The 12,485-nt window shown below is 40.8% G+C and overlaps 1 protein-coding gene across 1 annotated transcript; it reads right to left on the minus strand.

Moving 5' to 3' along the window:
- Positions 1 to 8,543: 8,543 nt before the first annotated feature.
- LOC148126476 (mas-related G protein-coupled receptor member H-like) lies at positions 8,544 to 11,274 on the minus strand. The gene is made up of 2 exons (XM_087928733.1): positions 10,951 to 11,274; positions 8,544 to 9,627 (listed from the first exon to the last, which is right to left on the minus strand). Exon 2 carries the CDS (start codon positions 9,586 to 9,588, stop codon positions 8,653 to 8,655), a length of 936 nt encoding a protein of 311 aa, XP_087784859.1. The 5' UTR covers positions 9,589 to 9,627; positions 10,951 to 11,274; the 3' UTR covers positions 8,544 to 8,652.
- Positions 11,275 to 12,485: the final 1,211 nt, after the last annotated feature.

A 12,485-nucleotide genomic window follows, 5' to 3' on the forward strand; every position in this document is an offset into this window, starting at 1 on the left:
TTACTGGACAGAGTCAGGGACAAATGCCTTCTCTGTTGCTAAATGAAGTTTAGTATGAAACAAATAAGTCACTATTGACTCTTTGATGGTTTCTGAGCTTGGTTGTTTGGAAAACCACATCCCCGCCTATACTGGCAGGGCAAGCTACAGTAGATAAACAGGCATCATCCCCCACGCTCAAATTCATTGAAGATGTTATCTTAATAGATAATGAAATGCCTATAAGCAACCAAACTCAGAGAACATCAAGGACTGCACAAGTGTCTTCTGCTCATTTTGTCATCTCTTGTGGTTATCGCATTTCTTTGTTATGATTATCTGATCAAACACAAACTCACTCAACTCTTGTGTTCTCCTGCATCCTACCTGCAGAAGATCCTTCCTGGTCTTGAGATCCTGCCTATTCTTCAGATCACAAAGATGGCTCTGCTTTTGGAGTCCTTGGTGGTCGCTGAGCTTAGCTGTTGGTTTTCAAATAAAAATTACATCTCCACGAACATTGGCAGGGCAACCTACTGTGTGTAAACAGACATCAAACACCAAACTCACTCACATTGCAGATGCTACATTAATGGGGTAATGAAACTGTCAGGGTTCCCACGATTGCCCTAATTAAATCATGATCCTTGGGCCAAGTTTCAAAAGAATTCAAAATATTTATTAGGAACAACATGCTGGCATTAACCTAAATATAGCCAACTCTGGCATATGTAATTTACAGTCACCTGTGACCCTGTTTCCCCCCTCCCCTCTGGGTGTATCATAAATCAGATTCTCCAATAAAGCACGTCCACAGGCTAGGTGTCATCAATCATATTCTACAATGAAGGATTTTCGAGGGCAGAAGATCCGATAGCCTAGTTGCAATCTTTTTAAGATAAGGGTGGAATGTACTTCTGGTTTGAAACTGCCATACTGCTCCTTCAGATTTCCCTCTCCCCTTATTTATGGCAACTTGAAAACAGGTATAGGAATGTTTTACGAGTTGACAGAAATGTCTGCAAGGAAAGAACCAAGTTCAGAGAGCATCAGGGACTCCACAGTTCAAATCTGAGTTCTGTATATTCTCTTCTATGGAAACAAGTGATTTCCTTTCGGCACCAGTTGTGGTTATCACACTCTCTTGCTGTGGTTACCTTCATCAAAAGCAAACCTCATGCAACCCTCCCCATTCCTCCTTTTTTCTTCTTCTGTTTCCTGTCTGTATAGCCTGGCCTCGTTTTTTGTTTTTTTTTTGCTTATTCCTGAGATCGAAAAGGTGGCTCTGCTTTTTCCTGGTTTATAACACTAATTATTAGGTGTATTGGTTCTTTGCTGATATACTGTAATGACTATTGTTCATTGTTATTGTTAATATATTGTGATTTGGGGGGAGGGATAAATATTCTTTTTTTTAAGCCTAATTAAGATTTGTAAGTTTCTGTTGCCTTTATGACTGAGATAGCTTATCATTTGCTTTAGCTTATATAGTCATTATATTCAAATCAATTCAGATTAGAGCTGGAAGGGACCTTAGAGGTCTTCTAGTCTAACCTCTTACTCAAGTAGGAGAGCCTATATCGTTTCAGTCAAGTCCACCCTGTTTTTAAAAACCTCCAGTGATGAAGCATCCACAACTTCTGAAGGCAGGCCGTTCCACTGGTTAATTGTCCTCACTGTTAAGAAGTTTCTGCATAATTCCAGGTTGCTTCTCTCCTTGATTAGTTTCCACCCATTGCTACTTGTCCTGCCTTCTGGTGCTTTGGAGAATAAGTTGACACCTTCTTCTTTATGCCAGCTCCACAAAAACTGGAATACTGCTATCTTGTCACCCCCCCTGGTCCTTTTCTTTAGAATAGCTATACCCAAATCCTGAAACTGTTCTTCATATGTTTTAGTGTTCAGGCCTTTAATCATTGTAGTTGCTGTTCTCTGCACTTTTTCTCTCTCCAAATTTCAACATCTTTATTGCAATGTGGTGACCAAAACTGGATGCAATATTTCAGGTATGGTCTTACTAAGGTTTTATACAGCGATACTAATACTTCACGTGATTTTGATTCTATGCCACTCTTCATACAACCAAGGATTGTATTAGCTTCTTTGGCTGCTGCTTCACACTGCTGGCTCATATTTAAGTGATCGTCCATTAGCACTCCAAGGTCCCTCTCACACTTCATTTTTTGCACCAGGGTTCACCTAAACTGTATTTGTATTTTGTTTTTTGGTTTTTCCTCTCTAAGTGTAAACCCTTGATTTTCTCTACATTAAATTACATTTTGTTGGTTAGGGTGCATTGTTCAAGTCTGTCAACTTCAACCATTTATCCAGAAGGTATAGGGTTTCCTGCTTGAGAAGGGGGTTAGATTAGAAGACTTCCAAAGTTCCTTCCAATTCGGTTATTCCAAATACGATTTTCTTTCTGCATGTAACTTGCTGAGAACTGAGACAAGAAGATTACTGCGTGGGAAAGAGGAAGGAATGACAAAGGATTAATTTCAACATACAAATATTGCCCAAACCATCTAGCCCACAAGAAATAGATGAACTAATCGGATTTTTTTAAAAAAAGGTGTGTGAAAACGGAAATGAAAATAATGACAGTCATTGCAGAGAGAAGAAGCTTGAACTTTATGTTATAGACTGTCAGCTGCCAGCCACCATCACCCCAGCAGCCAAGTCAGATGGGGAGGAGGAGACATGGGAGTCAGGGTCAGCATCCAGGCAACCTGAGAGCTCCAAGGGGGAAGAGGGAATAGAGCTGGCAGAGAGAGAAAGATGGGCCATCCCTCAGCTTTCAGATGGAGAGTCAACAGTCCGAGGTCTGGAGGTGGCTGATGAGGAAGAGGAGGGACAGCTGGGTTCAGTGCCTGACATGCGGATGCACAAATGGCAGAGGAGAGGAGAGCAGTGGAAATCTATAGGCTGGTCCTTGGGAAGAAAGAGCCACTATTGTTAGCGAAGCTCCACCTGAGCTCAGGGATAAAAGGCAGGGGGCAGACATGAATAGATGTGGCAGACAACTATTCATCTTCCCAGTGGCCAGACTTGTTAGTCTGAGAGAGACTTTTTACCAGGGCTACTGGCACTCCTAATAAAGGAATCCTTTGCATTCACTGAAGAGGGTTTATTGTGTTTGAGGAGTGGGGTCAGAATATTTATAACAATTGTGAATATACCAGAAGTATTGACATAATTGATCCAGTCTCAGAAGTAATTAGGGCTTATTTGGGGGGGGTAGGGCTTATATTGGGTGCACACATAAAAATCAAGGTAGGACTAACTTTCTGGTTAGGTCATATTTTGGGGAAAGCAGAGTTTTAAAAAGGCAGAATGTTGTATTTCCCCTAAAAGAGAAATAGAAATTTTAAGGGAGACAGAAACTCAGAGCCACAATTCCCTTCCCCCAAGCATATACTAAACTGAAGCCAATTTTTAGAAATGCAAATTTGATAATCCATTCAAGTCAGGATACTTTTAACAAAGGCAGAATTAGGTAGAAGGATAGAATCAGCCCCCACTCAAGATCCAGACCAGGAAAGCCATTAAGACACAATAGGAATGGCCCAATAACCTCTCAGGATACAAGCCTCCTCATTAGAGAGTCCAGGCTCAATCAAACTTAACTCAGACAACCTAAAAAGTTAGCTATGACCCCCCTACAGCAACCAATAGAATGCATGCTCTTGCCACAGGAACAGGAAGCTCAAGTTCAAAGCCCAGAGAGTGTATAAATAACCCTCACTCTCCACTCCATGAGCTACCCAAAATCACACGTTTGGTGGTTCTGCTTCACCATTAAACCATATTTCCAGTCAGCCTACTTGTTTCCAGTGTCTTTCTCCCCACTTGGAACAGAACCAGATGGATATTTCTTCTAACATATTCGTAAACAAAATGCCTTCAACCACAGCACCCACAGAAGGCTGGAGCTGATGGGATTAAGAATTTAGATTCCTCCGCTGTTTTGAGCTTCCCTGAAGACGGACCGCTGACCATGATTGTGCACGGCTTTGGTTCATGCTTCGGCATTGGAGAGCCCCATCCTTTGGATCTGGAGCAGAAGCCACCTCATAGGGGTGGCGGAGGAAGGGGAGACTGTCAGCTAGGTAGAGGGGAGTCGCAAATCTCCTCCCGGGCTTGGCAATTATTCTCTCCTGAAGGCTCCTGAACCGGTGGTCTAAAATGGCTACCCTGAAGGGAAAGATGAGACTGGAGTTTCTGGAAACCAAATAAACCTTATTTCCTTGCAGCAGCCTCCATTTTATTTCCAGTGCCTTTCTCCCAATGTGAAACCAGACCAAGTTTTTCTTCTCACATGATCTTATAGCATGCCTGATAGGTAGGTTATTAACAGTTAAGAAGGAGTCAAAATAAAGTGAGAGAGAGAGCAATCTAAAGAAACTCTGGTAGAAGCAGCATACTGAGAGGACATATTGGCACAAGAAACCGCACGTGTCAATCAAGACAGAAAACCTAGTTCAAACATTTCTGGCTGGATCAGACAGATAGGAGCTTCATCACTTGAGTCCTCCAAGAAGAGATTGGACTGACTTTTGTCAGAAATGGTATAGGGTCTCTACTTGGGCAGAAGGGGGTTGGACTAGGTGACCTACAAGGTCCCTTCCAACTCTGTTAATCAGTAAGATGAACTTTTCAGCAATGAAGGCAGGACCTTCCTGGATTTGCTGTACATTTAAGATGAACCATGGGCTTCTCCAGAGCTGGCTAACATAAGCATATGGGCAGTACTCTGCTACATTGGACCTCTGGCCCATCTATTCCAGCAATCTGTTCTCACAGAGACCAATTCCAGATCTTACAAATTAACAGAGTTGGAAGGGACCTTGTAGGTCATCTAGTCCAACCCCTGCCCAAGCAGAAGACCCTATGCCATCTCTGACAACTGGCAGTCTAGTCTCTTCTTGAAAGTCTCCAGTGATGAAGCTCCCACGACTTCTGAAGGCATTGGTTGATTCTTCTCATAGTCAGAACATTTCTCCTTGTTTTCACTGCACTAGGAAGTCAGCTGGACTCTTAACAGATGGCCTTCAGAGTTGATTATATCACAGACTCTCCAGGCCTCAGCTAAAAAGCATTGATTCCCATGATTTACATAAATTGTTTCAATCCTGGCTTTAATCCAGCCAAGCTGGCAACCTTGGGGTAAAGGATTTATACATTACGACTCATAAAGAAACGATTCAGCTGTTGAGCCTAACTGCTGACACTATTCCCTAAAGCCAGGGGTGCAATTCAACTGGTATAACAACCAGTTCAACTCCACGCTCCGCATTTAAAAAAAGCTAATACTTACCTTCAATTGCGGCTGAAGAAAACAGCTGAGGTACATGTGAATGTGAATCAGCTGTGCTCCAACAAAAAGACATAAAGCACCGTAAAGAGTGGGCAGGCCCACATGCTCATCGGAGCGAATGGTTTGGAGCCAGCTGATTGTCGGAACAAGAGGTTCACCTGAACTAGTCTGAACCAGCAGAATCCCACCCCTACCTAAAGCAGCCATCTAGAATATAAACCCTGATGATGTTTGTGAATGAAAAGGGAGATCCATTAAGATCCCATTATTCCAGAACTGGTGAGGCAGGTACTGTTTAGAAATAATGCCCATAAAAGATTGGGAAGAAAGGCGGCTTACAATGATAGAATCTACGTGCATATCTTTAAAGAATAGCAAAAAAAAAGCCAACGCATAAAATTAATAATGAACACTTGTTATTAAGTTTAAGTAAATATTATGTCTGAAATTTGTGACCACATATGATAATATGAGCCAGGTATCTGATGACATTTCCAGCATTTATCCAATTTACTCTTAAACATTCTCGCAAGTCTCATGGGGTAGGTGCCACCTGTAAAACATCTTATACAAACTTTATAAAGAAAGCTTTTTGAGGAACAGGGGAAATTGTTCCCTTGAGTTTGAAGATGCTCTGATTAAGTGGACTATTTGCTGATTGATGTGAGAGGATCAAAAGAACAAAACTTCACTGACAGTTGAATTTCTCCGGTGATAAATGGGGCTGTGACCACTGAGGAAGAGACCCAGCTGATCACAGTCATTCAACAGTGCCGTCTGTTCCTTTGTTTGATACTATCTTCTACTTAAGGCTTACTTCCCTTCTTTGGTCATTAGAAATATGAAGACTGGGGACAATAAAGCTTAACATCCTTGTCTGAAGATGCCTTTCTGGCTATCTCCCAAAGGCGCTTTCCCAAAAGGCAACTAAACTTTCTTGGTTTTTTTCTTTAAAAACATTTTGCTTTTCAGCCAAGAAGCTTTTTCAGTTCTTTTTCAGAACTGAACTTGACAGCCAAGGTTCTCCTTATTCTACAGTTGGTGATTATCTTGCAGAAACAAGAACCAGATTGTCCTGCCACTTGATGCTCATATTGATTCTGTAAGATAAAGAATATTTCTCATGGTGTGCGGCTTTTAACAAGATCTGCTTACCCATCCCAGAACAGATAGAATATTTATTGCAGAAAATCTGCTTAATATTGCTTATACTCCAATGTATGACAAATTTTGGACATTATAAGCAAAGCCTACTAAGGGTAAAGGTGAAGGTTCCCCTTGCACAAATGCTCTAGTCATTCCCGACTCTAGGGGGTGGTGCTCATCTTTGTTTTAAAGCCAAAGAGCCAGCACTGTCCGAAGAGGTCTCCATGGTCATGTGGCTGGCATGACTAAACACAGAAGGCACATGGAACACTGTTACCTTCCCACCAAAGGTGTGCCTATTTTCTACTTGCATTTGATGTGATTTTGAACTGCTAGGTTGGCAGAAGCTGGGACAAGTAACGGGAGCTCACCCCATTATGTGGCACTAGGGATTCGAACCACTGAACTGCCAACCTTTCAATCAACAAGCTCAGTTTCTTAGCCACTGAGCCATCATGTCCCTTATCTAGTAAGAGTATAATGTGCTTAACCTAGCTGTGTTCTTTGGACCTCTCTCATTTTCACCAATGAGTCTATATAATTGTGGATGGAGTTGACCCTAGTCTGGCTTATGGCTTCATGTGGGGAATATCCACTTCTAATCTCAGGATTTGAGACCGGTGCTCTGTTGACTAATGTTGGTCATATTTGGCCATCTTGTTTGAGTTTGGCAGTCTCCGAAGTTTAAGAAGCAGAGAATGTGGAATGCTGGATTCCCTTTCATCTTCTTTTTCCACATATTTCAGACCAAGTGGGAATGGCTGGGCAATTGAATGAAAAACTGTAAGCTCTCCAGCCCTTCATTGTGGATAACAACAGCAGTATGATTATCTGATGGATGATGTCATCAAGGAACAGGTTAGTGCAAATTATATTGTTGGTTAATGTTGACTTGATTGTTCTTAGCATTGCCATTTTTATGTCAAGGTTCTCAATGACAAACCCAACCAAGCAAGCACTGTTGATCCAATCCAATCTCTTAATGCAAAACTTTATTGATACATCATTTCAGCACAAAATGAAAGCGAAAGCAGCTCTGGGTAATTCCCAGACAATTCAGTATAATTAAAGCAGGGGTGTCAAACTGGCAGCCCATAGACCAGATACATCACGTGCAGGCCACCCCCACCCTGGCAAAAAACATTGCAATACATCATGTGACTTTACATGACATGGTTGAGTTTGTCATCTGTGAATTAATGTGTAGAATCCTCTCTTCCCCCATTAGTGCAGGTCACATTGTCCATTTAGGTGTCCCAGGTATTGTGGGAAGATTTCCATGACTCTGACAAACACCTGCTGAAACGCCCTTGGTTTCCATGAGCACATTTCTGGTTATTGTCTAGAATACACATTCCAGTCTCTCCTTCTCTTTCTCCCAGATCTGTTGGCAAGCTGCAAAGCAGTAAAAGTGAAAGCAGCTTGAATACACTTCAAAGCTTGACATATTATCTGATCTGAGCTGGTGCAGTGGTTAGAGTGCAGTACTGCAGGCTACTTCTGCTGCCTGAGGGCTGCCTGCAATTTGGCAGTTCAAATCTCACCAGGCTCAAGGTCGACTCAGCCTTCCATCTTTCTGAGGTGGGTGAAATGAGGACCCAGATTGTTGGGGACCAGAGGCTGACTTTATAAACCACTTAGAGAAGGCTGTAAAGCATTGTGAAGCAGTATATAAGTCTAAGTACTATTGTTATTGCTATATTGGGGTAGTATCATTCCGTCCTTTCATACCGATCTGGTGATTTTAGAGTTTGCCTCTTCTGTTGCTCCCAAGGCATGGAATATGCTTGAAAAGAGTCCCTCTTGCTCTTCCCTTCGCACTGTTAATTATTGAATTTGAAGAGGTTTCTAATTGGTTTTATTTTAATTGTACTCATTGTTGATTCATTCCACCAATTAACTGCCTTTAGGTGAAATCTGGAAACAGCAGATGCGGTTGGTGCTATTCCTATATTTGAAAAGATTTGATTTCTAGAAAGCAAAATAAGCTATTTTATAAATACCATGCAGTTCATGTCCTGCACAGCATTACGTGTGGACTGATGTAGACATCTCTTCAAATATACAATTATTTCTAGGTGTATTCAGATGAAAGTGTTATTATGTTGAAAGAGATTTGCTCCCACCTATAAGATGACAGCCTCAAGTGCAAGTTATTCATTGCTACTCAGAAAGAAGCACAGAGGTCTTGTAAGTGGATTTGAGTTCTTCTATCTCCCTCCAGTCACTTCTGCTTCTTTGAAGACCTTTTGCAAAATGACCTTCACGCTTTCCTTGGTCTGAGCTCTTTTTTTTCTCCCAACTAGAAAATAGATCACTGGATTAATACTGCTGTTTAGGCAGGAAAGCAGTAGAACACCTTCCCTCCAATACCACAGGTCAGGGCTATATTGAATACTAAAAAAATTAAGGATAACCACAAGGACATTTAATGGAAATGCAAGGATGAGGAAACAGAGAAGAGTAATTAAAATCATCAGTAAAAGCCGACCCTGATTCTTCTGTTTAGGTTTAACGCACACTTTGATGAAAAGAACCAGAGTAGAGAGTATGATCAATGGAAGGGAAACTATAGCAGTCACAAGGAAATGGAGACCAAACAGGTTGTATTTTCCAAAGACATTTGTGAATAGCACAATACTTCCAGTCAAGAGGAAAGAGGAGATCCACAGGAGGACACACACCATGGAGGACAAACCTTTTGGCCGGGAACAGTGATGCCAGATTGGGAAGAGGACAGCCACACACCGGTCAATGCTGATAGCTGTCAGAATAAAGTTTGCGTTGATGTACATCATGTGGGAGAAAAAGGCACAGAAAAGGAAGAGTATGTTGCTTCTTAGGAAATAGGTAAATAAATGTATTTTATATATAACTATAGAGGCGAGGAACCCAGAGTCTGCAATGGCCAAGTGAAGGATGAATATGGTGAAACGGTTTCTCTTAATCTGGAAGCCCAGTAGCCAGATGATGTAGCCATTGCCCACAAATCCAATACAACAGATAATTAAAGAAATGCTTATCCATATATTCCATCCTAAATCAAAAGGGATGATCCCATCTTCATACTCATATGAATCACTGATATTGTTATATTCATAATCATTCTGTGTAGCATCCAGATTTCCCAGGCTGGAATTCATCATTAAGGTTTTATAATCGTCTGACAATCCTTTAGGAAGTTCCTAACAGAAGAATAGAAAGAAGAGTGGATTCAATCATTCCTGTCTCCTGGATAATACCAATATTGTCATAGCTTCCAGTATCTAAGGGGCTGTCAACCTGTACTTAAAAGCACCTGAGGGCAGAAGAAGCAGCAATGGATCAACACTAATCAAGGAGAGAACTAACTCAGAAGTAAGGAGAAATTTCCTGACAGGACAATAAACAGGTAGATCAGCTCATCCTCAGAACCTGTGGGTGCTCCCTCACTGCAGGTTTTTAAGAAGAGATTGGACAACCATTTGTTCTGAATGGTATAGGATCTCTTGCTTGATCATAGATTTGGACTAGATGACCTCCAAAGTCCTTCCAATTCTGTTATTATTATTCCTCTTTCCCTGTGAATAGTCTGAGCCACGGGTGGGCTGCTGGGGATTCGCAAGGGTTCGGGAGAGCTCCTAGCTAAGATTCTGGGCAGTTTAGAAAACCCCCTAATCCCATTCCTGGCTGGCTCTGCCCACCCCACCCCACCCCACCCCTCCCAAGAATCCCCACGTGGCCTGTTTTGGATACAGGTAAGTTCAGGGCATGCACGAAGTTCAGGAAGGCCAGAAATGGGCCTGTTTCTGGCTTCCAGAGAGCCTGTGGAGCCCGGGGAGACCATTTTCAACACCCCCCCCACTGTGGTGCAGGAGGTCGACTTGGCAAGACTCACCATGGCCACACCAACCCAGCAACCAGGCAGAGAACCCTTAGCTAAAATTGTTGAAGACCATCTCTAGTTTGAGTGATGCAGCTGCAGTAATGAGCCAACTCCTTGAACTGTTTATTGCCATATCTAAGAAGAGTGCTGTGGATTGACACCCTCTTCTTTGTGGCAGCCCCTCAAATATTGAAATTCTGCTATCGTGTCACCCCCTAGGACTTCTTTCACTATTCTTAGTTCCAGGTTGGTTTGCTCTTCATTATTTAAGTATAGAAGATTTCCCATCTGCATGTGTTCAAACTTTCTCTGATTAACCGGAACTTTCCCAGTTGATAGACAAATGGAATGGTTTTTTACAGAACTGAAGAGCCAAAACTGATGAAAAATGTTTATGGGTAAGCTAAAGAAATATCTTATTCTCTTGACTTTGGGTTCTAAATAGATTGCTTGCTTCTGACATATTTGTATTGTTCTGTCATGATGGCCTAAAGTAGGTTGGAAAATGAGTGAAAACCAGGAAACCTCAACTGAGGCTGTCATGACAGTCAACATATAAATATCAGGTATAGAAATATGCAGCTACTATTGCTCTGTTTGCATATCCCTGGATCTAACTAAACCTTCCAAAATTGTAACTTACCGGAAAGTGGTGGTCCCAAACTCTTCAAAGTCGCTGAGTGGAAGATTATTGTGTCACAATATTGAGGGCTGAAGTGACCATGGACAGCAAGAAGTGCAGGCAAAATGTCTTTAAGTCCTATTTAGATGAAGTTCATCATCAGAAGAGAAGTCCATTCACCCGATCTTGAGTTACAAAGTTCAAAGAATTGTCTGAAGATTTGGATGTACCTGAAAGTAGAGCCTCATCAGAAACCTTCAGAGGTGTTGTTGGTTTTTTTTTTTAGAAAGGAACAGGGTTCAGCATAGCAGGTGAGGATTGATCTCCTGCAGAAAATGTAAGAGCTTTTGCTTCTGGCATGAAAAAGTAACTCTAAAAGGTTCATATATATGCTGTGGATTTTCTAAACAGAATCTAGCACCATGTGACACCCAAGATGTGATGCTTGTCTGTCTAAGATTATCTCCAACAGTCAATGTAGAAGAGAGAGCCTGCTTGGGCAAGTGAATCCAAAGGCAAGTCAGACAGAGTTAAATTTTGAAAAACTGTTCAGCAATATTATAAAGAAAGCTTTTTTAAAAAATAAAGTTTTTTTATTTTTAAACACAACCATACACATACAAAAACATAAAAACATAAAATCCTCTTCCATTTTATATACACACAGTGTTTCAGTTGGTTACATATCTTTTGTGCTATACTTTTGTAGTCATTTACTCACAATTTATATCAGTCTTCACACTAACTTATGTTTGTATATTTATCAGTTATTAATCATCCATGACTAAAACTATTTATTCCATCATTTTATAGGAGATGTCCCACATTTTATCTTAAACTTTATGTTATACTTTCAACCAGTGGCTATACATATCTATATTACGTTTTGTATCAATCTATTAGATTTCTATTACAAAATTATCTAGTCTATTATATTACCATGCCTTTTTATCCAACCATTGATAAAAAAAATCCCATATCATATAAAATTGCTTATCTTCTTGTTCTCTAATTTCAAATGTCAGTTTACTCATTTCAGCACAGTCCATAAATTTTTTTGATAACTTCCTCCTGCATAGGTATTTTGTCATTTTTCCATTTCTTCGCAAATACAATTCTAGCCGTTGTTAAAACATTTACAATCAAATATTTCAGTTCTTTGTTGTATATGTCCGGTATGATTTCCAATAAAAAGACCTCTGGTTTAAAGTCTGCATGTTGTTTTATCATTTTTTTCAACCATATGTGGATTTTAGTCCAATATTTCTTTGCGTCTGAACATGTCAACCACATATGACAATATGAGCCAGGTATCTGATGATATTTCCAGCATTTATCCAATTTATTCTTAAACATTCTCTCAAGTCTCGTTGGGGTAGGTGCCACCTGTAAAACATCTTATACAAACTTTATAAAGAAAGTTTTTTGAGGAACAGAGGAAATGGTTCCCTTGAGTTTTAAGATGCTCTGATTAAGTGGACTATTTGCTGATTGATGTGAGAGGATCAAACAAACAAAACTTCACTGACAGTTGAATTTCTCCGGTGATAAATGGG

Source organism: Pseudonaja textilis, chromosome 3 (assembly GCF_049901715.1).
Source record: "Pseudonaja textilis isolate UNSWEBS1 chromosome 3, rPseTex1.2, whole genome shotgun sequence".
Taxonomy (NCBI): domain Eukaryota; kingdom Metazoa; phylum Chordata; class Lepidosauria; order Squamata; family Elapidae; genus Pseudonaja; species Pseudonaja textilis.